We start from the raw sequence: 26,369 nt of genomic DNA, 5'->3' as shown, positions 1-26,369 counted from the left end.
TAATAGGGGAGATTTAATATTGGCGTTTTAATAGAGACAAAGATATGTAATAAAGGTCAATGAATATTTAAAGGATGCATTCACGCGCAAATATAATATATCCAGGTCTTTATTTGAATAAGCACTTGTAGCTATAAGCATTTGGCATTTATTGTTTCCCATTTTGCAATACAGATTGAGCACACAGATTTAGCATTAATTTTATCGTTTGACACTTACCTTTTGACAGTCAATATTTGACACTTTGCATTTGGCAAATCAGTAGCATATGCTCAGGTCCATTCTACAGATAGAGGAGCAACTTGGACAGCAAAAATGTCCCCACATCTGATGTTCCCAAACATAATCAGATTTGGTTTTATTTAGTTGTTTCATGCCTTTGGAGTACACATATTAAATATTTTAATTAACTAGCTCTATCGACAATTTTTTGTTATTTCATTGATTTTACAAAGATAGCTGTAAATCAGCGTCAGATACGTTACAGTGCGAATTTTCATTCAAAAGAACATTTTGATATAACACATAACAATATTTGTGTCCGTTATTTACCTGTTCAGACTAAATACTCTTTATAGTTTTATAAGAAATGAAGTTATTTATATATCATGATCGAAAAAATAAATCAAATTATATGGAAAAACGAACGTAATTTACACAAAAAATGCACTTCATATTGGATTATGAAATAAGATCTATATCGTCATGCAGATTAACGTACTAGAATTGATGAGGGGAACATACTTTATGAACAATATAACTGTTGGTTCTTAGATATATCTGAAAATACAGTCTTTTTGGTGAAAATAGTTTACCCAATTCGTATAAACGTATCTGTCGCATTTTTAATTTTCTTAATTGGCGTTACATTTGCTTTATACTTCATATATTTTGATATGATTCTATTTGAAAATAAAGTAATATAACTTAAAATGTTTATGTTTTGTATAGAAAAACTTTAATTTGAACATCTAACATAAAAAATAGAAATTGTAACGTATCTGTTTTATTCAATATTTATGACTTATTAACTCCAGATATCAATAATAAAACCGTAATCAACTATTTTCTAAAACTTTAAGTTAAGGTGATGATTTTTCAAACAATTCAAACATTTTTACACTTTTATAGCACAGACGTATAACGTATCTGTTGTTTGTAACGTATCTGTTTTTAATATGTTTTCTCCAGTGAAAAAATATGAAATCTGGACTAAAAGATAAATACTTTAACTCAGATACAAAGTTAAACACATGTTCTACTACACTGTCCAGTAACATTTCTAGATAAATGCAATATAAATGTATGCTGAATGAAACACTTCGTAACGTATCTGTTAAAAACAAATTGAAACACGGTGGCAGTTGAACATCATCTTAGTTTATTTTCTACAATATGTTTATTTCGTTAATAAATAAATGTTATTTTGATAATCATATCATTAAACATTCAAACTGTCAATAGTCGTTCCGGAACATGCATTACGCACCTGAGTATTTGAAGTGAGTAGATGTTGTAACGTATCTGTTGTCCAAATTGTCGACACAAAAAATATGCGATCAATATACACATGATTGACACATATTGAAAAAGGCGATATTTTGTTCAAGATATATATCATTAACTAATCATTTGAGCATAACAGTTTAGTAATTGTCCCGATATTTAAATTTCAGTACCATGCAATTTAATTTAACCCTAGATCGCCGACATAGATTTTTGACCTCATGTGCATGTGTTTAACATCTGATTTCGAAAATTCAGTGCGATTTTAGACAGTATAAAACATGTCTCCTTCATTTTGAAAGCAAAATAATGATAATACCAAAAAGTACGAAAAGCTGAACTGCGCCGACATGTTTAAAGAGATGCTCCTCTATCTGTAGAATGGACGACTAACTATTTGTCATTTAGCATGACGCACCGGCCTTCCATATTTATAGCTACTTTATCTATCTTTGTAAGCAAGCCACACTGACAGTTTGATGTTGTTTTGCGATTTTCTAGCTGTTGTGGCATTATTCTAAACCCGGGCGGCACCTTTAATTGGTGAATTCGCTGACCATCCATAAGGCGGCTGTTTGACTTTCTCGCATGAACGAATTCCACAAATTCTACGAATTCCCCAAGCGATGTTTTGAACGCTGAATTTATCACATCTGTTGCTTTTCGGGTTACCTCTCAAATCTTACTTTTAAGTGTTCCATCCATAGCAGCTCGAGGTCACTACACTATCGACAAGGAGATCATAGACTCGGTCCTCGACAGAATTCGTAAACTTACTGACCAATGTACCGGTCTTTTCATAATTGGAGGAATAAAAGTTATTTATTTCTTATCTTCAATTATTTGGTGGTGGTACTGGCTCTGGCTTCACCTCCCTGCTAATGGAGCGTCTGTCAGGCGATTATGGGATGATTAACTTGAGTTTGGTATTTATTAACCCAACCTCCGCGCATGCAGGAATATTGTCAAACAATCATCTGTGCGGATAAGGGGAAGTAACACTGTGTTGGAGTTTGTTATTAATCCTGCCCCATAAGTCTCTTCTGCTGTTGTAGAGCCACACAACGCCATTTTAACAACACATACCACCCTGGAGCACTCCGAATGCGCCTTCGTGGATAATAACGAGGCTATCTATGCATCTGCCACAGTAACCTTTACACATATCAATTTGGAACCGCTAATAGGTCAGATCGTGTCTTCTAGCATTGCTTCTCGCAGACTTGACGACGCACTGAATGTGGATTTGACAGAGTTCCAGAAGAACCTGGTACCCTATCCTCGTATTCACTTTCATATGGCTAAATACACTTGAAAGCTTATCATGAGCACCTCACTGTTGCTGAGGTAACAAATGCTTGTTTCGAAACAGTAATTCTGATGAGTTCTGAGTCTTATAAAATTCTCCGTTGGTCAATTTTGTTTAGCTAGAATATTTGTTACTAAGTACTGGCCCACGTCCATAAGTAACAACCATTTCATAATTATAGACTTCACAGTCGGGAAAGTACCATATGAATTTCAAATTAATTATCTTACAGACAAGCACAAAAAAAAACAATGTTCTTACTAGACACTAATTAAAATGATGGAAAGAACCATTTATTCTTCATCAACAGTACATTACTTACTGTGGACTGTGGACAGTAGATTGACATGGTCTCATGCTAACTCCACTCGAGGCTCTTTTCGTAAGCGATGTAAACATGTTAAGATAATTATAATGGTCAAAGCCACTGTTCAAATTCCGATGACGGGTTCTGATAATAAAACCTCATTTGACATAACCTTCCCCGCCAACCCCTTCCTCGTATATTCGAACCAGTTCTTTTCTGTGTTCTCTGTCTGGTATACTAACCAAACGAGATTCGAAAGATGTTTACATGTAGCAAGTTAGTATGCTGATAAAGTCTTAGTAAGTGGCTGAAACCTTCATATTTGTTACTGTTAATCACGCTGGATAATCATGACTATATGTATATACACAGTCAAATTTTATTGAAATGTGTATATTTGTTAAAGAAGTTCGTTTAGCTTCTTTATCCCTGACTTGACAGAAAAAAAGTGTGAAATGTCAAAAGTAACCTTATCGAGTGTCGGCCTGGATTTCCAAACTATCTATGAGGAGATCTTCACAGTTCGAGAGGATTTTTAGGTCCAATTCTGTTGTCCGAGACACAGTTTGATACCGTTTTTAAAGTGTAGACCACAGCCATACTAAGGGATCTCCCGGTAATATCTCCTATAAAAAAAGTTGTTTTATTATATTGTAAAACTAAATACTCTAAATACTCGCTTCGATTATAAAGAAGTGTTTAAAATTGTCCAAGTTGTCTTTTTTATTTTTTTTAATTTGAAATATAAAGAAAACAGAACAGAGTACAGTTCTACTGTAGTAAATTATACATATAATGTTTCGCTACAAACAATTGGGTATATTAGAGTCTTTAAGTCGACGATTTTCATTCTCCCTGACATGTTATCAAAATATCAAAGAGCTACAAGATTGTTTGAAAGGTAATCAAGTTATATTTGAACAATTTCAATGTAACTATACGTATTTAGCATGACATTTTAACGCATAATTAAAACAAATGAAATGAATGATTTTATTTATCGATTAAATATTGCCTTGGTTAAGCTTTTATTAACAGCATTTATACACTTTTTGTTATAACATATGCTGAAGCTCTCGTCATACATCTATGCCCGTGCCTAATAACCTGCTCGAGTACCAGTCAATCCCAAGGCATTGTGCAGAGTACAATACGAAATTATATGTGTTATTCCAACATTTTAACATTTTTTTCCTGCAATAAAGTTGTCAGTTTATTTGCTTTGAAAAAAAAAACAAAAAAAAAAAAACAACGATTGCCGACATGAAGTGCGTTCCTACAGACGAGTAACGGTTCCTTGCATCATTAAAGTTGTCAGTCATGTAAGTTCATTTTTAAATGCTGTTTTCTTCCTGATATCAGCATAGCTAAAGATTAATTACGCAGTCAAAGGATGTATTTACTGTTGTTTGGGGAAATAAAACGCTCTTTACCCAGGTGAAGGATCCGGGTCCATTTTACATTATCATCGTCATGTAATAGCATTACAATTGCTCTATGTACAAAAAAAAAAAAAAAAAAAGACAACAAACAAACCATAATTAGCTCTTGAAAGTAATGCCATTCTGTGTGGAGACATCGGAATTTATTTTTTAGTTTTATGAACGCAATTTTATAATAGGTTTCATACAGTGTTGGGGAAAATATGCATTATATGAATTCAGTAATTTGAAAAAAAAATATAGAGCTCTCCTTTTCGTTAAGAATTTACCTAGATTCTGCACAAAAGGTAGTTTTCAGATCACAATAGATAAAGAGGCACGGTGTTTTACCTTCAACATTGGTATTTATTTTTTTTCCTTTAAGTAATTTCATCGTACTATCATACTGTATTGAAAAATGCACAAATTTCTGTAACTCCTTTTTGCGTATAACAGTCATTTTCGCAATTTTCTTTTCGCGCTTTTAGGCATTTGAGCTTGGTTGAAATCTCGACAAGAATATATTCTATACAAATAAATGGGTTTATCATTACGCTTATAATAAATAACAAGGCCAAAACATAACTTCAGCTATTCATCTTAGCACCATTTAAATGATATTTTTATTAGAAAGCGAGTATTTTCTTGTACTCTATTCATATTCTTGATTTCTATATATTTTATTCGATGACAGGAAGAACATGCACCTTTATGTAGACGAAAAATCAAGTGACAACTAAAAGTTGTCAAAAATGTTGAAGGTAAATTTTGCGTGCTTTTTGTTACCTACAATGGCTGATGCAGCCAACTAATCGCCTATTCAGACAACAAGAACTTAACACTTACGTTTTCATAAAATTAAATATGTTACATATATTACGCAATAAAACCATCATGTTTTTTTTTGACTGGGAGGGGAATAAAAATTTGGTTTCTTTGTCATGCAGTAACTGTTTAGGTTCACTTGTCATCCGTCTCATTTGGGATACATTCCTTAGTTTTGAAAGATGTTCCAGATTTTTAAGGCAGTATCCATTTTTAATATGTGTGTTTTTTTTTAGTCCATCCATTTAAATACAGTCAACTCGCCAATAGAGAATCACTGCCAATAGCGGGTCACTTGAAAATAAAATGTGAATCTCTCTAATACGTATTAGAGTATACAATGTTTAAGTATCAAGTAATATAAACTTATCACTTACCAATTATTACACAAAAGATGATGGATCTAATCTAATGAGTTTGAGTTCCATGAATAGATAACTCTTGCAACCAGTTTCCTGACTTGGATTTTAGCACTCTTGAATTCTTCGAAGTAGACTATTTTTGAGCATACCTCACAGTTTCTTAGATAAAACCACACAAATTTGGTACCATTTTCAAGAGTAAAACACACACTTTCATAGGAATAATATGATTATGAATTTTAGATTGACTTTGATGAAAAAAAGTGCCATCAAGCAGAGGCGGCCATTTAGTCAATAAAGGGTCATCCATATCAGGGATAATCAAAAGATTGTTTATTCTGCTTAAAAATACAAATCAATGGTTGATTTGATGTAATAATGGTTTGAACTGGCAAATTTAGATAAATGAATAAGGTTCTGTGCATCAATACATTTTTTTTTGTTTTAGGTATAGTTGGTGCTAATTATGCTTAGAATACAACTGTGAAAACTAGCTCTATATTCCTTTTACCTAGTATCTCCAGTTTGAAATGTAAACATATTGATTCTCATTATATTCTGCCTTGAAATGTTTATTTCCAATACCACAGTCATGTTTTGTCAGAAAAAAAAAGACTGTAAAACATGGATAGAAAATATGATAAACTAGGTGACCCTCTATTGGCAAAAGTGACCCCCTATTGGTGAATCGGACAGGTTTAAATATTTCATTATAACTTCAGACATAAAAGATAGATTCAAATAAATCAAACATTTAAATGAATGTGAGCAATAGTTTTAAGTGTTAGTAAGTTTAGATATCATGAAAGTCTAAACATTCTTCACCACATGCTAAAAGTGTTGATAGTGACCCGCTATTGGCGAGTCATCTGTATTTGTTAGTCATCATAAGCTGCCACAACTTCCCTCCCAAATGAAGATGCCTCCAATAAATAAGGAGGAACTCCCAAAGCATTAAAATATGTTTTTCCCAATTCTAAAGTTAAAATTCCCAAATAACTTTTTAGGTTTTTCCTGTTTTACTAGCCTTTCTTTTTCCAGCCTTACTAATTAGATGCTTATTTTAGGATCTGATATTTTATAGTTGCCATCCCTCAAAGCCTTACCCATACATGATTTTACTGTTAGGAAAACAAAGATGTTCAAAAATAAAAAAATAAAAAAATACTGTCCAGACCGTCGTGCTCCAATAAATTCATGTAGTGAAGATGTCAGTGGACAGTCTTGAGGATGTATGTATCCGTAAACAAAGTCCTTCATCAGTCTCGCCTACAGCACAACTTAACAAGATTGTTGACTGTTTCAAGAATATGAAAGTCTGTGAAATTGATCTGTAAACTACCTTATCACACTGAGTTACAGTTAATTAAACATAAGAATCAGTAATGTCTTCATATCGGCTTTAACAGGTATGGATATTGCAATTTGTACATTTTCCCCTTATTTTGGCAAAAATTCACGAATCTAACCACAGTATGGTTCAGTCCCAAAATGTGAGAAAAAAACCGAATACATTGATGTACATTTTACAAAACATTCGAAAGATTCATGGGATTTCCTAACAGAAATATTCAGAATGAATTTGGATGTGACAGGACAGTGACAGTCAAAAGTTAGCACTCTGTCCAAAACATTCTTTTATTATTATATATCTAAACGTCCAAAGCAAATCAAAGACAGATTCTCAGGCGCTCTGGCAGAATTTAGACAACATACAACACTGGGAAAAGACTGGCTTAGGCAGTTATATCTGCATATTACCAAAATCCATCGATCAATCAAAGTTCCATGAAGGATCGTTGGATACATATACTTGAAGAAACTGACAAAGCGAAATACCTGGGCATAAATTTCCATAAGACTCTGAGCTGGAACCATCATATAAGCACAATAGTTTAGCAGTCCAATAACATCCAGTTATTTATTATGCAGTAACATTTATCTTTGTCCCAGAAAGACGAAAGAGCTATGTTATAGGACATTAATACGCCCTCATATACAGTACTCCACCGTTTACGGCAGCTAACATCTACAAGCCCAGAGATGGTCCAACAAACGGCAGCAAGGATGGTCTATTCAGACTTTTGCAGCACCAGTAGTGTCACAGACATGCTGTGCCAACTTGGATAGCTAAGTTTGCAAAGGTCATAATGATATATCGGATAGTCAGTTGTTTTGTTGATATTCCACTGATGCACCTCCAGCCCTTAAAGCAGTGTTCCTTGTGCCCTATGCCCGTACCCAGGTGTCATTCTTTCCAGATTCCATAAGGTTATGGAATAGTCTGTCACAAACCACTATCGACTGTCTCTCTATTTCCACTTCGAAGTTCCAACATATTTTTTCTGTACTAATTTTTGTCTGTCACCATGCATGAGGGTTGGTCCATAAGTAATTTCACTGAAGGTCATTAAAAAAGCATGTATATATAATGAGAAGTAAGCAACAAAAATCAGGCCCAAGTATCTTGATATATGTGCAATAGTTTTCTAACTAAGTAGACAGATATATTGCATAGTTTTCTAGATATGGACATATCTGGCAAGCATTATAACAATAGAAGCCACATGTCACTGACGTTATAAAATTCAGATTTTCGTAAATTGAATTGCGTGTTGCCTAGCAGCAAAAATGTGTAAACATTACAATTTAGCAACTTTTAACCTGCTCTGAAAGTTGTAACAGCAGACAGCAGAAGGAGATTATTTCACCTCTGTGTAGTTACTTTTGATTTTCTGTATTATTTTGATGCAAATTGTATTTTGTTTGTTTGTTTCTCTATTTTTCAAAGAACATTATATTAACATTCGGCAAAATGGCAGCATTAAGGACGTATGCTAGAATTTGGTGCGAAAATGTTCCCAATAACAGAATTTCTTCAAACTTTGGATATTGAAGGACAATCATCTAAGAAACAAAAAAATGCAATAAAAATCATAGGTCACCGGTATCGAAAAAGAGTTATCTGCGCTTGAAAACCGCATTTCCCCCAAAAATGGCGTTTTCAAGGGCAGATAACTCTTTTTCGATACCGGTGACCTATGATTTTTATTGCATATTTTTGTTTCTTAGATGATTGTCCTTCAATATCCAAAGTTTAAAGAAATTCTGTTATTGGGAAAATTTTCGCCCGTCTCATATACAGGGAATTCTAGCATACGCCTTTAATATGAATTGAATGTCTATATAACAGTGGAACAACCCTTTAAATATGACCTTTTTTAATAAGTTATCAGAATTGAATGAAAAGCATACCTTTTGATATAATGAGGAATTTATGTATTTTAGACATAGTGACATTACTTTTGCATTCTGATGTAATTACAGTAAGTGCTCTACAGTCTCACTTAAACTGGACATACTTATTTGATTGCAGTTGATAATAAGTAAGTGACTAAAGTCTAGAATTTTCTTTTATTTCAGCAAGGGCAGTCACAATTTGAAGAGAAATGGCCCTCTATGAGACCTTCGGTACTGAAATTGCTGCGTCAAGAGCCTGTCACCAGATCAGAGTGGCATGACCTATTCTGGTAAAATTAACCCTTACTCTGCTAAATTTCTATAATGAACTTGTCCATCTTTCAATTTGGACAGTACCATTAACTGTTAAAAAGGGTGCCTACAAAAAAGAGACAGTGCAGATCATGATCAGAGTGAACAGATGTGCAGGCTGGTCATGATCTTCACTGGTTCGCAAAGGCAGAATCAATCGTGTCCAGCATGATAAGGATTAAAACCTGCTTCTGTTGTGTAGTGATTCTTCATTGTGATGGGATTATTGTTGTTGATAGCAGTAGATAGTGTTTATTTGAAACCAGAAGGGGTATTTAATAATAGTACTAAATGTACAGCATATTATATATTTCCTGTATGTGCATCAAGACAGACCTTGGGCTCATACATAGATTTTGAAGGAGCAATATGATACATGCACCTGCATCATAAGAGTTACATATTAAGGATTACACGGACTTTGACTAATGCAAAATTATATTAATTAATGCTGCTGGATATATATAAATAGTAAAGTAATGTGTAAATGTGTGTTCTTTGAAGGTGTTGATTGCTTTTGACTTAATTTTAGGCAAATCATTTTCAGGTCATTTTGTGTCACTTATAAAAAGTGTTACAGGCGTTAATGGTGATTGCATTTATATAGATTGCATTTGTATAAATACAGCTTTTTAAAATGAATTGTGTTACCTATCATCAAGCTCATACACGTATATTTGATTTCAGGGCTGTTCATTCCGTGTGTCTATGGGATGACAAAGGTCCACAGAAAGTGTACCAAGCCCTGCAAGATGATATCCTTGAGTTCATTAAACATGCTCAGAATGTAAGTTTCATCTTCCCTATTTTGATCATTTGGCTGGCCCCTTGTTAAACTGTAGACTATTAAACCATTTCATTTTACCATATTACATGAAAACTGACTATTATCGAGTGGTTGTTATTTTTCTGAGCTGTCATCTTTATTAATGGAAGAAATTTTCAGGTATTCAAACCAGCTCATTTTATGTGCGGTGGTAATGAAAGAAATATAGTTTTCATCAAGTTTCAAATGCTGTCTCTAGCATATGTATGTACAACACTTTTCTCAAACACTTTTTCATGGACTAACTGTGTACACATACTTTTGCAACTGGGTGAAGTGTTTGAGAAAAGGACTGAGAACTGATTGCAGACGTTTTGTGCTGAGGAAAGCACTCATTTCGCTGCTTTTGACGCTCTATATTTGATGAAAATCTGTCAAGTAATAAGGAAAATATAGGCAAAATGTTACCTGAAATAGGATATTTTCTCTGTGTGTATCGTATCCAAAAGTCAATTTTGTTTTAGCCACATTGTAAACAGGATCTTGATTCTGTGAAATCATCAGACTATGTGGGCATGAGATTTCCATTTTTGTTTGTTTGGCCAAAACTGCAGTTTTTTGGGGATGAAATGAATGGATATTTTGTTGGTTGGTTGGGATTTAATTTTGTGGATTAAAGCACAAAATTCACCAAAAGTTATTCCCCCCACAAATATTGTTTTCGCAGTAGAAGTTTATTTTTGCACAAGAATTATGTTCAAACAGAAAAAAAAAACAATGCTATAATATGAGTTTTTGATTATTCAGAGAGTGTTACATACTCAGGAAGATTCTGCCCTGTTGAAAGCCTACATTGCAGAGTGGGGGAAGTTCTTCACGCAGTGTGACTATCTGCCAAAACCTTTCATGCAGCTAGAGACGTCCCTGGCAAGCAAAACACACACACCCATGCAGAAAAAGACACAAGGGGAGGAAAGCATAGTCAGAAAAGTAAGATATTGGATGTCTTGGCAATTTTTAAATTTCCATATCCAACATAAAATGATTAAGATTCAGCAGAATTTGAAATTACTGGTTCTTGTGCTCTCCTAATCCATATTGCAAAAAAGTGGTCACTATTGAGGGAGCATGGAAGTTTTCAAGAATGGTTGTGGTACAACTCATTTTAGATGTGTTTTTGAAGTAGATAAAATCTGTAAAAAGATCCTTTGGAATCGTGGAATGTAACAAAGAAAAATAATAGCGGGTTCCTTTTAATTGGGTCTGTTCATGAGCTGTTGATTAGTAATACTTATAATATTATATGAAATTGTAATTGATTCTAAGAAGAAATGTAGTGAAGAAAATAGTAGATATCTATAGAAAAATCTTAGCATTGCTCTTCCTTAAAGTAAAGTGTTATCTTTTTTATTCAAACACTGTAACATTCATTTACTTTTGTCACCATGTTACTGTTTGAAGTAATGTAAGCAATCTACAATACATGTATCTCATGATCATGGTTAAATTTACCCAGTAATTTTTTAGTAAACACTTTTTACAGTACACATTGTATTCTTTTGTAGTTGATGTTAGACAGTTGGAACCACAGTATTTTCTCAAATATAAAACAGCGTCTGCAGGACAGCGCAATGAAACTTGTACATGCAGAGAGAAATGGTGAAGCTTTTGACTCGCAACTTGTCATAGGTGTACGAGAATCTTACGGTAATTGTCTCTGTACTTGCACCATGTTTTACATATTAAAGGGGTAATGTCATAGGTGTACAAGGATCATACAGTGATTGTTTCTGTATTAAAACTATGTTTTAAATATACAAATAGGCATTGTCATAGCTGTATGGGAATCTTATGGTTATTGTGGCTGTACTAAAATTATGTACATATTTAAAGGGACATGCATACGGTATGTGTTTTTCAAATAACAACTTACATATTTAAAAGGCCTGCTCATAGATGTATGAGATATCTTACAGTTATTGTTCCTGTACTGAAATTATGATTACTTGTTTGAAATTAAAGGGGCATACATCATGATGATCATATCAAAATGTTTAAAAGAGATTGCAGTATCTATGAAATATATTAATCAGTATTAGTTAATACTTGATACTTCCTCAGAATGATACAGCTATTTTTTTCTCTTTTGACGTTCAAAAGTACATCCTAAATTTTTGAAGAATTTGGCATGAATCTGAAAGTATGTTTCTTTGATAATGGTTTCTGGGGGAGAATGTTTGTTACCATGATAATTTTCAAAAAACAAAAGGCATTTTTGTAGTAAAATCAGATGGAAAAAGTTACTGAAAAACAATTCTTTAATTTGTGTGAATTTAATTTCTGTCTTTAGTGTTTAGCTTGACTATTCAGATAATAGTCCGAGCTATTCTACTCACCCTGGTGTCGGCATCAAACCTTTGTTAAAGTTTTGCATGCAAGTACATACAGCTATCATATAAAGGCATATAGCTTTGAAGCTTATTTTTTTCTTTTTCTAGGTCAATTACCAACCTCACTGGGTCAAGTCCCATAACTCTGATATGTATTTTGGCCAAATTTTGCCCCCTTTTGTACTTAGAAAATCCTGGTTAAAGTTCTTTGTGCAAGTTACTATCTCCAAAACTCATTTAATTGAAACTTCACATTTGACTTTGGGGTTATAAAACTAGGTGATAGCATCAAGACTCATAACTCTGACATTTATTTTGGCCAAATTTTGCCCCCTTTTGGACTTAGAAAATTCTGGTTAAAGTTTTGCATCTCAAAAACTAATGTACATATTGAATTGAAACTTCACACATTTCTTCAGGTTTATAAAAATAGGTCATAGCATCAAGTACCATAACTCTGACATGTATTTTGCAAAATTATTTCCCCTTTTGAACTTAAAAACTTCTGGTTAAAGTTTTGCATGTAAGTTACTATCTCCAAAACTAATGCAGATACTTGATTGAAACAGATATTTTAACATTTAGTATAATATTCCTACTTCTGGGACAACAGTTAGAATAGTCCAGCATTGGTTGTCTTAAGCACAGCTCTTGTTAATGTTTCGTTTTGAAATTAAGCTTAGGAATTATCAATGCAGGTTTGATACTTAATGGTAAAGTGTCTGTTAAAACTACAACAGATGTAAAATAGCTCGTACTTCATTTATACGGAGAGTGTGCATACCTTAAATATATAGTAAGTTGCATTTTCTGAAGTAGACAGTTCAAGATGTGTACATATTTTTGCAGTGAATCTCAGTTCTGATGTGGAGGATAAATTGAAGATCTACAGAGAAAACTTTGAGAAGGCGTATCTGGAAGCAACAAAAGCCTTCTATAAGCTCAAGGCTCCACAATATTTACAGGCAAATGGTGTACAAAATTACATGCGGTATGCTGATGCCAAACTGAAGGAAGAAGAAGGGAGAGCTCGCAGATACCTAGAAACAGGCTGGGGTTGTACATCTGTTAGTGCAGTATGTATCACAGAAATGCAGTTTGCCAAAAACCTTTTTTCTTATATGTCAGTCAGCAGTAGTACCATTAAAACTGTATAAACTAATATCATTTGGGCTGTTTCATGACAATACTTCCAAATAGTTCATATTTATTTTATAATAGTTCATGTGAACAAAATTTTAAAAATGTAGTTCTGCTTGAATTTAAAGTAAGACAGTTCAATCAGTTAACTGAAATATTTGTTCACCTGCTTGTTTGTATATAGATTTATTTGTGGTCGCCATTGGTTACACATACAGGTGACTCATACAGAAGAGTTAATATTTTAAGTAGCAGAACAATGCAAGATACAGAAGACACTCTCATTACAGAAACTATTCTGGTTCATTGGCATGACAGGCGTAAAGTATACACTGAACTCTTAGGTTTGTTGTCAAGATGGTACAATGCTATAAACCATGTCACCACCATGTCAGTATTACATTGAATATCATTTACAATTTGCATCAATAATAAATGCTGTAAAATTTTATTTCAGTTGACAGAATGTTGTGTAAATGTTTTGGTTACGGCGTTCAAAGAGACAATACTGCAGGAATGTGCTCAAATGATCAGAAGTAACGAAACTGATAGTAAGTCCTAAAAGATTCCTTAAATGTGCATGCACTTTTGCTCATTTGTAAAAGTCATATTCATACTTCAAAGTCATGAAAAAATTGCAAGAACTTGTCAGATAAAATTTGGTTTCAGATCTCTTCCAGATGCATGAAAACATCAACAAAATATATATAATCATGGACAGAGGCAAATTTGAAAAACAGAAATTCTATGAAAGAAAAAGTTTTTTTTTCAGAAGTGTTGTTCTTAAAACTGGAATGAGCATAATGAACAGCTTGCTTGTACTTCAGTATTATAGGTAAAAAAGGAGTGTTTTTGTGGCCTAAAATGACTTTAAAAGTTTTTATCCACATTGAGTGTTTTTATCAATTCCAGGGTTACGTTTGATGTTCAATTTAATGGACCGTGTACCAGATGGTATAACTCCAATGTTACACGACCTTGAAGCCCACGTTATAAACCAAGGTCTTGCTGACATGATTGCAGCTGCTGATATTATCACTTCAGTAAGTCTATATTCGATAGGAACAATTCCTTGTATAGTGTAAAATCATTCCATTTTGTGGTCAGGAAATGGCTATTTCATGAGGACATGAATTTGTGGAATTTTTATTTTGTATATAATCTAAATGGGAATTTTATTTGTTCATTTGGATTTAACTTTGTGGATGGACACAACCACAAAGTCCACAAAAATGCTGCCCACAAATAATGATTTTACTCTAAGTTAGGAAAATGTTGAGATTCCCACCTGGAATAGTCATGTGGTGAGGGGGGTCTTTAAAGGTGATGTGTGTAGTTCTGGACTGTTGACTGCTGTACTCTTGATAATATTGATCGTCAGAAACATGACATATTTTACTCAGTATAAAGATATTTGAAGTTAAAATTGACCACTGGTTTTATGCCCTACATTATTGCCACTGTTAATGGGGATCTCCAAAGTTGACTAGGTAAGAATTCATGCAGTTGGATATAGCCAAATGATTTGAAGTCAGCAAGGTATACCACTCGGCAATGAAGGTCTGTAGCTGGCTTGTTAAGTTACAGTTTACTTAATTCTTTGAGGAGCAACTCTGTTTTACACTGGAATGCAATATAATATACCTGTTGATGTTTTCCACCCAAGTATGGTATAATGTACATTTTGATAAGCCAAGATAAACATAGACAGCCAATTACTAAATTGTTAAATACATGTTTTAATTATTCCAGGATTCTGAGAAATACGTAGAGCAGTTATTAGAGTTGTTTAACAGATTCAGTGCTCTAGTACGAGAAGCTTTCAACGATGATCCTCGCTTCCTTACAGCTAGAGATAAAGCCTATAAAAATGTTGTCAATGACACTAGCGTATTCAAATTGGAAATACCCATCAAAAATAAGGGGTAGGTAAAATGAGATAAACTCCTCTTCTTAGCATATCACAACTTTGTTCTAAGTCAAATAACAGTGCTTCTTTGTTTCTTTCTTAAGACTGTTTAAGATTTATTAACCTTATTGGATATTTTATGCAAACGGTTTGACTCTTTGAATAATATTTTTTGTTAGGCCTGTTTTACTCTCTAATATTTTTCTATGTCACACTGTCTTGTGTACTCAACTCCTTCAGTTTTCATCCAGTTCAGTTAGGAGCTTGGTCCAACAGTTTAAATCCATTTCAATTAAGAGCTTGGTCTTAATCAGCATAAAGTGGACATTCCCATTTTATCCTGAGTTTTGTGCATTTTCAGCGGGCATGAGTTATACAGTGTTGATATCACTCTTGTTCTTTTATTTTCAGTATGGGCACAAAAACTCAGCCTGAGTCAAAATGTCCAGAACTTCTAGCCAACTACTGTGATATGTTACTGAGAAAAACTCCACTTAGTAAAAAACTTACATCAGAGGAGGTAGAGAAAAAACTCAGAGATGTTGTAAGTTACTTATCATGTTACATTTAGTTTACATTTGTTACAGTCTGCAGCATACAAACATCTGAAAAGACTAAAACTATGCAGGACTTTGAAGACCAGAAATGCATGATAAATCAAAATTATTGGAATAACTTTAGATTTGTAATGATCAGTTGACAGACATACAAACTGGACTGAAATAGTGTGTGCATATTTGCACAAAGGGTTTGATAAATGATGAGAAACACATTTTATCTGTTTAAATGAAAACAGCTGTTAAATGTACAGATGACTTGCAGAGTAGTCAAAGAAAGAAAAATTAATAGCAACATTAATACAAACCTTGTGTAAAAGCATTTTTTTTGCTGCAAAATTCTGTTTAATGTTGTTAAATTGTTCCTAAATTACATAAAAATTTCTGCAAAGGCTTAATATCTGATAGAATGACTAAATATATTTCGCTTTGATTACGACAGTTATTGGTGCTGAAATATGTACAGAATAAAGACGTGTTCATGCGTTATCACAAAGCTCACTTGACAAGACGTCTTATACTTGATACATCCGCTGACAATGAGAAGGAAGAAAATATGGTTGAGTGGTTGAGGGTAAGTTTATAGAGTATATTAAAATATTTATTAAACATACCGGCATGCAGCCATCAGTAAACTTGTTGTGCCCCTTGATACAAAGTATATGTGGGCGCTATTGGAGTTGCACATGTCATCCATTTTGTCCATCCGTCAGTCCATTGTGTCTGCTCCATATCTTCTTAACTGCTTTTCATAAATTTAACAGCAATTGTAAATCTCATCAAGATGTGCAAAGTGCACTGCCCAGTTCACTAGGTCCAAGGTGAAGGTCAGATAGTTTAATTTCTTGTCCATTCCATATTGTTTAAACCGCTCAAAAGAGTTTCATAAACTAACATCAGTTGTGTACCTCACCAAAGAAATGTGCAGAGCACACAGCCCGTGTCAGTATGTCCAAGGTCAAGGCCACACTTGTCCAAGGTTAAGAGCACCAATTGTCTACCTCATGAAGACGAGACATAGAGCATTATGACCTTGATCATTAAGTTCAAGGTCACACTTGGAGATGAAAGTTCAAATAGCTTAAATTAATGTCAGCTCCATATCTGTTTAACCTGAAAGGATTTTTATGCATCATCTGTTATCCTCATTAAGAAGACTTGCTGTGTACAGTCAAGGCCACTTGGTCTAAGGTCAAGGTCAAACTTGAAGATCAAAGGTCATGATCGCAACATTTTACTTTTTCTGTACCAAAGCCGCATCTTTGGGTATAAATTGTCTTTATTGATGACTCCAGTTGTGAAATTGGCGGTGCTCACTGTTGTCAAGTTTACTTTGAATCACTTGTCCTTCACTGTAGCTCGAGTCTTATTCAGGTCCACATGCAAGGAAGCTATCGAAGGTCAGCAGTCTTCCATGTCTGCTTGTGTCTGAAGGGACACCTCGAGTCTTCCTCCAGTGATAATACTTGAAGGTTGCAATATGATCTGATCTGTGTTGATATGACCTTAAACTCTACAATATCCTTAACCTTTACCCTGCTGAATTTCTAAAATGGACTGGTCCATCGTTCAATATAGGCAATACCATTTATTTCCTGAAGGGGTGTTTGCTGAATAATTACTGACTGAATAGCCAACAGTGCAGACCATGATCAGCCTGCACGGATGTGCAGGCTGATCTTGGTTTGCACTGGTCGCAAAGGCAGAACTATTTGCCGCCAGCAGGCTGAAGGTTAACAGAAAGGTTAAAGACAGATACTTCCTGATTCCTTATCTTTATAACCTATTTTCTGAGATTCAGGAAAAAAATACAAATTGGTAATGTGTTGCAAACATGCTGTAAAGTGATTCTGTGATATATCGTTCATAAGTAATAAATTACTTGTGTTACAGGAGGTTGGTATGCCAGCTGATTATGTGAACAAGCTAGCTAGAATGTTCCAGGACATCAAAGTTAGTGAGGACCTCAATATAGAATTCAAAGACGCCCATAGAAATAATAATGAATATATTGCAGGTATGTTACATTTTCTATCCAAGCAGATATTTAGGTGTCTTCTGAAATAACACGCTAGATGGAGTTGATCAAGCACTATTGCTTGCATGTCAGAGAAAGTTTGCAAACTTTGCATGTACAGTAATCTGTAATGTATTTTATAATAATGATAATGATTCAGAATCATTCTTTACTTAGTAGAGTTATTAATGCAACTATATCATACCAGTTTTACAATACGTGTTTCGTTCTGATGACATGATGTCATATCCTGACAATGTCAGACTGGGATAATTCAGTATGTGGTTTACATGCTGAGACTTGCATGACCATTTGCTTTTATCTTTCAAACTTAACTCTAAAGACTCCATACAAACTTAATATTGCCACAGTTTTTAATGGATAATGCTTTAACCAAAATGCTGGGTTTTCAGATTCAATAAATATAAAGATACTGAACGCTGGTGCCTGGGCGAGATCCAGTGATCGTCTGTCTGTCTCTCTACCGATGGAGCTGGAGGATTATATCCCGCAGGTGGAAGATTTCTACAGACAGAAACACAGTGGACGCAAGTTACAGTGGCACCACCTTATGTCAAATGGAATTGTGAGTCAGGCTCATGTATTTGTTCCTCGAGACTGAAAGTGCACTCACTTCATTTTGCAAGAGATATGTTCTCAGTTACTGTTAGGAAATCAGATAAGTACTGATTAACTATGAACTTTATAGGGAAAATAGCAAATATGATTTTCACTGGTACATAATTTTTTAATGTAGGTGCCTTTATATTCAAATGTAGATGTCATGTTGATGCATGTGACAATGTGTGGGACGAAGGGGTAAATTTTGGTTAAATCATTGAAAATGATGTAATTTTCTGTCTTTTGCTCAATAGTCTCAGATTTTACACAGATATTACACTATGCAACTTGGAAAGTATTTTAGTCTTACCATATTTTATTGTATATATACACATATCCGATTTATCCAAGAATTCATACACTGACAAGATATGAAAACGCAACAAACATATGGCTGAATATATTTTTACTACTAAAAGCATCACCTTGAAATGTTCAACATATACACATCTCGATACTATATACCCATTGTGTTCCAATTTAATCAGCACAACAGACTGTAAAATTAACACAATGGGTATAGAATATCGAGATATGTATGTGTTGAACATTTCAAGGTGATGCTTTTTGTAGTAAAAATATATTCAGGCCTAAGTTTGTTGCATTTTCATATCTCGTCAGTGTACAAATGGGTTGCACCAAAAGTTATTCCAACGTCATCTGGTTCACTCCCAGGAAATATTTCACTTAGATATTTAGTGAAAGATTTTTCTTTCAATCCAACGCTGATACAAACAACTGTCTTCTATTTACCATTTGTTCATTTGAGGTATCTTTGATCACTAATATTTATATGAATTATAACAATTTTTGTTACTTGTGTGGAGCGCAGAGTTTCTTAGTACACCTGTTCTGTGTCTATTTCAGATAACATTTTGCAATGATATTGGACGTTTTGATGTGGAGGTGACAACTTTTCAAATGACAGTATTGTTTGCTTGGAATCAGAGGCCAAAAGATAAAATTTCATATGAAAGTTTGAAACTAGCAACAGAATTGCCTGATACAGAGTTGAGAAGAACATTATGGGTAGGTAGTTGATGCTATGCTTTGCAAAATTCTGAGAAGTCTTCTTAGTTTGAAAAGTGGTCATGCACTAACTGTACACTGGGAATTAGAAATTCCTCTTGTTTATATAATTATGACTTGATGAGAAGGCAAGCTTAAGCTCTTGTTACGCTACATACTAGAAAACATCTTAAGTTCATGCATATACTTGGAGAAATACCTTGGCCTTAAATACAACTTATGCAAATTTTTTTTCAGTCCTTGGTAGCATTTCCAAAGATCAAACGTCAAGTGTTATGTTGTTCAAGCGAGGTAAAATCACCGAAAGATATAACAGACGGAACCCAGTTCTGGGCTAATCAGGAATTTGCCTTAATGTAAGTTAAAAAGAGGTTTGGAATGATCTTAGTTGGTACAGGCACTTAGTTTGTACAGTAAATAATGTTTGTTTGGACTTTAAGTCACACATGAAAAATTAAGTTTGTATGACAAGTTTACATCCTTTAAAAGTGGTGGTGCCTGCCCGCTTAGCTCGGTAGGGAGAGCGTTGGTCTACAGATCGCGGGATCGTGAGTTGGATCCCCGGGCGGGGTGTATGTTCTCCGGGACGATTTGATAAAAGACATTGTGTCTGCAATCATTCGTCCTCCACCTCTGATTCATGTGGGGAAGTTGGCAGTTCCTTGCGGAGAACAGGTTTGTACTTGTACGTTGTACCCTATCTTGTATTTTCTGTGTCTGCCTCCTGTGTGAAATGGGAAATGAAGTCTGTTTTAAAGACCAGAACTCAGATCTTAAAAATTTACATTTATGGAAGAAATAATTCAAGCTGACCATAATTATAGTCCTCATAAAGCTAGAATTTGAGTAAATTTCTCTTTTAAATGGTTTTGATATTTGATAATGGAAGACAGAGAGTTCAGAGTTTTTTTTAAATGATCCGCAGAATTAAAGTTTCTTTTCACAGCAAAAATGGTAAAGTTCAGAAGCGTGGAAAGATCAATTTGATTGGTCGTCTTCAGTTGTCAACAGAGAAGAGTAAGGAAGAAGACAATGAAGGAATCATGCAGCTTCGTATCTTACGTGTACAGGTATGTGAAAAAATTGGTTTGGCTATTCGAACAGAATTTAAAAAATCATTTTGAATGCTAAGTATGTCTTGCAATTTTGTCTCGATAGTGTGTCCACCACAGATGAATGAAAACAAGGAAATAAGACTTGAATTAATTTAATCACAATATAATAAATACCGTATTTTCCCGAATAGACGCCCCCGGGGGCGTTACATTTTCCAAAGAGGGGGGGCGTTCATTTGAGGTAAAAAAATAAAAAATAAAAATTTTTACAAAACTTAAAAACATCGTTCAAACCAACTGTAAAGTGTTTCTGTGTTGTTTAATTCCCCCAAAACGTAATTATTTGGCATCTAATTTAATGCAGTTTGTCTTAAAATTATGCATTTAAATACGGTACCTCATGTATTCCGTGACACGCTCGCGACATTACACATTACGTCATCATACCCAAACAGCTGTGTACTCCGATAATATTTTCCTTAGTACATGCGGGTACTGCAATACACAATGTCAGTGGTTTGACACGCTGTTTATGTGCCGGCTTTTAAATTAAAAGTTATTAGAACTGCCGAAGAAAAGGTTAACACTTTGCCGCAAATTTGTTTAAAGTTGACAGGAAGCTTGTGCGCAGGTGGTGCAAAAACAAATCAAAAATGGATTTACCGTTTAATTTTCTATTTGATGATTGGATACGTACCGTACTTAGTATAAACGTTTTGGATTTACGTTACATGTACTGTTTAATAGTGTGTTTAATTCTTAATACATTGGATACTTACTGTAAATTACTTATTATGTGGACTTATAAAAATGAGGTAGGTGATTTTTTTTCATTCTTGTTAACTTTTTTTCCCCTCCAAAACGGGTGGGGGGCGTTAATTAGAGGGGGGGCCTTAATTCCGGAAAATACGGTATGTGAGGGATAAATTGTATTAAAACTACATGAATATTTTCTCATTTTACATATGACTTGAAGCTGCTTTTAATGTTAAAAAATGCCCGAGATTTCTGTATCCAATGAAATGGAATATTTCATTTTGTAAGTTAGTTTTATTTTCCATGCTTGTACATGGTGGTAAAGATTTTTTATTTCAATTGCAGGAGGCTATTGTGAAAATAATGAAAATGCGTAAAAAGATCACCAATGCAGCCCTACAGACTGAACTTGTTGAAATCCTCAAAAATATGTTTTTACCATCCAAAAAACTTATCAAAGAACAAATAGAATGGTTGATAGAACACAAATATATGAGAAGAGACGAAGACAATATCAATTTATTTATTTATATGTCATAGTGTGTATAATCACATTCTTGTCCTGCTTTTGAAATACTGACCTCAACCCATCACAATCAAGATTTTCATTCACTGCGAAGCTGTGTGGAATGAAAACCAATCATAGCATGGAATGCAGATGAGTTGGAAGGAAGCTGTTTGTTTCGGCTCTTCTGATTGGTCAAATATTCAAAATATGATTGTTCCTCAGGATGGAGAAACCATCTTTGCAGGAAGGACAGGACTGGTAATTTCATGTGCGGGGGAAGTGTGCCCACAACTGCCGGTTAAGTTAGTGCACACACAATGCTTTTACCTGACATGATGTTGGTTTACTTTTTATATTATCTTCATCATTATAAGAGAAGAGAAGTTTCACTTTTTTCATATCTTTTAATTGATTATCAGGTTTTTAAGTTAGTTCCTATCTGGTAATGTTCATGAAAAGTAGACACAAAAGCACTTGTTTTAATGTAATAATTTCATTAAATCATGTATCTATCGACCTTTAAATAGGGTTCGATTGCATTGCCATATTTGCAGTTTGGAAGGCAATTGGAAAGACAAAATAGAATATATTTAACCCTTACCCTGCTGTGTTTCTATAATGAACTTGTCCATGCTTTAATTTGGACAGTACCATTATCTGTTAAAAGGGGTGCTTACCAAAATGATACTGACTGAAAGGCGAACATTGCAGACCAAGATCAGCCTGCATGGACATGCAGGCTGATCTTGATCTGCACTGGTCGCAAAGGCAGAATCACTTGCCGCCAGCAGGCTAAAGGTTAATAGATGATGTCTTCATGTATTCTTAAGTCAAACTGTAAACGTAGTTTCCATTGTTAATTGGTTTCCACAGTTTCTGCTTCTGAAATTTTCACCCATAATTCACCTTTGTAATTAATGATATGCATAATGATCAGATGGCATTTGTTTATATCCTTTGAAAATATTTGTTTAAAGAACAGAGATAGAGCTTGAAATGAAAATTAAAGATTTTGGGTACTTCTGCTGAAAACTGACCAGACAAACATGAAATGTTGACAATATTGTGTATTTGAGTCTATTTGACAGAAAACGACTTTCAAATAATTTATTGTCTAGGGGTAATTACCAAAAAAGCTTCATCACTGTTCATTGTAGTATGATCTTTATGCGCTGTGAAATTATAGAACTAACGATACAAGTGAACCTTCAATCTCATAGAACCTTCAGTCTCATAGAACCTGCAATGTTATAGAACCTGCGATACCTCGAATTTGAAATGAAATGGGAAACAACTGTGGAATTTGAAATGAAATGGGAACAACCATACTCGTAGTTAATTAAGAACATATGGATGTTAACACTGTTGGAAGTTCTGGATAAATCTGAGAGGAGGTGGGCGTGGATGTATGTCTTAATGTTCATATAAGAAATAATATATCTGAAACAGTGATAATATATCCGAAACAATGATTTTGTCATTGGATAAAGTCATTGTTTAGAGTTCAGAATGGTGAGAAGGAATTTTATCAGAATGGCCTGGCCCTTATAATTAATTGGTACACATCTGAACAACAATGACTATTCAAGATAGAACCACTGTATGACATGCACTATTCCAATTTTAACACATTGATAAGGTTTACTATCTACATCTTTTGCTACATCCACCAAATAATTTGAGGGTTTTGTGTCATATTCAGTGCTCCACTGAGATGTTTGACGCTGCAACATTACAATTGTTGGCATTCGTTGATTTTATTTCATAATAATGTCACATTATCAGTCTTCTTTGTTTAATAGTGAAACAAGTCAGGTTGTGTTAGAATACATTTTTTTTTTCGTGAATAGGAAATTTTTTTGCAAATATCAAAAGTTCACAGTTTGACAGTATCTAGGCTTGTATACTGGTATAACTTGATATGCCTGACCCTGAAAGTTAATCATCACAGTATAACTGTTGCATATGAACAGTGTAGTCAGTAGGTTACATTATACAAGTATATTATCTTTCAGAAGAAAAGGCTATTATGTGGAGTTTTCCTCAGGAGTACTTTTAAGACAAACTAATACAAGTATTGACTTCATGATCTGATGTGAAAAACTACACATATCCTAGAATTTTTTTTGAAAGGCATGTTTAATTTATTCGTATTGTTATGCTTCATATAAAATGATTGCTGCTGTTATGAATAGTTTTTCATTTGATAAACGTATCCCAGCAGGAAACTATAATGTTGAATTTCTGTGTTTGGTTTTATTATATGCCAAAAGGGACTTATTATGTTATGACGCCGGTGTCTGTCCGTTCGTTCGCCTGTTAGCAATTTCATGTCCGCTCTGTAACTCTTGAACACCTTGATGGATTTCGAAGAAACTTCACACAAATGTTCACCACATCAAGACAATATGCGGAGTGCATGTATTGGATAGCTCACTTCAAGGTCAAGGTCACACTTAGGGGGTCAAAGGTCATAAGACTTTGTTTTGTGTCTGCTCTGTAACTCTTGAACTGCTTGAAGGATTTTAAAGAAACTTGGCACGAAATGCTAACCACATCGAGACGATGTGCAGAGCGCATTTTTCGGATGGCTCGCTTCAATGTCAAGGTTACACTTAGGGGTCAAAGGTCATACCTTCGGGTGTATTTTGCTCTGCATTGCGGTGATTTTGTTTCCAATACATAAAGTACATATACTTTCCTTTGGACTGTGTAGAAAATGTCAGTTCATATAAATAGCATCATTAACAAAAGTGGTTTCATGTTTATTCGTATTTTGGTGTTGTTGCCTTTTTAAACTCAGTATCTGCAATAAAATCCATGATTTCAAAGGAGTGTTTGTTTATAGTCCATATTGTGTTTTGCGATTTCATTCTAAATACATTTGTAAAGTCATGGCCCATGCTGTATTAGATTTTTGTTTGTTTAGATTTATCATGCAAAAATTAAGTTAAACAGTTTTCTTAATAAAAAAATGCTAGTTAAGGAAAGAAATTGATATACATGTAACATGCACAGCATTTAATTGTTGTTCATTACAGGGAAACAATAGATTTACTTTTAAAAAATTATTTTAACTATAAATATCCAACTGGAACTTAAGAACTGTTTATTAAATATTTCAATCTAAGTCTTTTCTTAGCTTGTTAGTTACCACAAGGGGATTCTTTAAAGAGTGCAACTTAAAAGATTTCAAATAAAGGTGTACAAAGTTGGAAATCGAACCAAGTTAAATAGAGTAGATGAAAATAGTTTTCTATTATTATTAGAGCCATATTGATTTGCAGTTTTGTCTTTTGTTCTCAGTTAATGCCTGTCTTTCTGCCTGCAGATATTGAGACTATGCACTAAGCCTGTAATTAAGCCACGGCATGAGAAAACCAACATATTGCATTTGTGACCAGCATGGATCCAGACCAGCCTGCGCATCCATACTGTTCGCTTTCAAAGCCTATTGTAATTAGAGAAACCGTTAGCGAACAGCATGGATCCCGACCAGACTGCGCGGATGCGCAGGCTGGTCTGGATCCATCTGGTCGCAAATGCACTATGTTGGTTTTCTCATGGCGCGGCTCAGTTGTTTCTTATCTGAATTTTTACATCCAGTTAAACTGTTGCCACTATAAAGAATGTTATAGTAATAGTAAATGAAATTGCCGCCAATAAAATTTATAAATTCATTGGCGTTATTTTGTGATAAAGCTAATTTCGAGACTTGACTGCATGTATGTGTTTTAGGGTCTATATCCAGGCTGTCTTGATCTTTTGCCAGAATGAACAATATAGAAACAAAAGGACAGTTAATTGAGTACCAGTTTGTAGACATGACCTTCACTCATTGGACACCTTTCCTGGGTCTCAACTTCTTAACTACATGTTCATATTTTTTCAATTCCAAACTCCTGGAGTAGGGGTCAGGTGGGAAGCACAGAATCAGCTGTCCTGTCTCTAAGATTTATTAAAGGGCATTACAACATTACACTTGCAATACATTACAGACATATTTTTGTTGTCTACAGTTTGAATTAATACTTTAGAGGTCCGTTACGTCGAAATCTTAATGAAACTTAGCCAGAATGTTACCCTCGATAAAATCTTGGTTAAATTTGTTGCAGATTCATCTTGGATCAAAAAACTAGGTCACTAGATCAGTAACAGAAAAACATTGTAAGGCTTGTTGAAACATGAGGCCACATTTTCTTCCTCATCTTCGTAAGTTTTGTCAAATTGTCTCTATGAATAGAAATACTGGTCAACCCTTGACTGGGGTATTTGAGGTAAAAAACTAGGTTATGTCAAATTCGAAAAAATCGATACTGAAGTGGCCAGATTTTGTAAC

General features: G+C 34.3%; 1 protein-coding gene across 2 annotated transcripts; it reads left to right on the top strand.

Annotated features, from left to right (window-relative positions):
- The first annotated feature begins 5,233 nt into the window (after nucleotides 1-5,233).
- On the top strand, nucleotides 5,234-25,710 carry LOC123551652 (cullin-5-like). Of its 2 annotated transcripts, none has more exons than XM_045340733.2 (17): nucleotides 5,234-5,304; nucleotides 9,154-9,260; nucleotides 9,970-10,069; nucleotides 10,856-11,038; nucleotides 11,614-11,755; nucleotides 13,288-13,514; nucleotides 14,036-14,129; nucleotides 14,491-14,621; nucleotides 15,331-15,503; nucleotides 15,899-16,031; nucleotides 16,487-16,618; nucleotides 17,938-18,061; nucleotides 18,475-18,647; nucleotides 19,550-19,711; nucleotides 19,949-20,067; nucleotides 20,658-20,781; nucleotides 21,868-25,710. In XM_045340733.2, exons 1-17 carry the CDS (start codon nucleotides 5,296-5,298, stop codon nucleotides 22,060-22,062), a joined length of 2,328 nt encoding a protein of 775 aa, XP_045196668.2. In that variant the 5' UTR covers nucleotides 5,234-5,295; the 3' UTR covers nucleotides 22,063-25,710. The 2 variants fall into 2 exon arrangements, with proteins under 2 accessions (XP_045196668.2, XP_045196669.2); XM_045340734.2 differs by lacking the exon at nucleotides 5,234-5,304 and adding an exon at nucleotides 7,854-7,874.
- Nucleotides 25,711-26,369: the final 659 nt, after the last annotated feature.

This window comes from Mercenaria mercenaria, chromosome 4 (assembly GCF_021730395.1).
Source record: "Mercenaria mercenaria strain notata chromosome 4, MADL_Memer_1, whole genome shotgun sequence".
Taxonomy (NCBI): domain Eukaryota; kingdom Metazoa; phylum Mollusca; class Bivalvia; order Venerida; family Veneridae; genus Mercenaria; species Mercenaria mercenaria.
The sequence above is the reverse complement of the archived record's forward strand: the minus strand, read 5'-3'. Positions and strand labels throughout refer to the sequence as shown.

Bases quoted from the DNA above. Each gene is read 5' to 3' on its own strand.
- LOC123551652 (XM_045340733.2), top strand. The intron at 16,619-17,937 runs GTAAGTTTATAG...CTTGTGTTACAG, and splicing joins ATATGGTTGAGTGGTTGAGG to GAGGTTGGTATGCCAGCTGA. The intron at 20,068-20,657 runs GTAAGTTAAAAA...TTCTTTTCACAG, and splicing joins AATCAGGAATTTGCCTTAAT to CAAAAATGGTAAAGTTCAGA.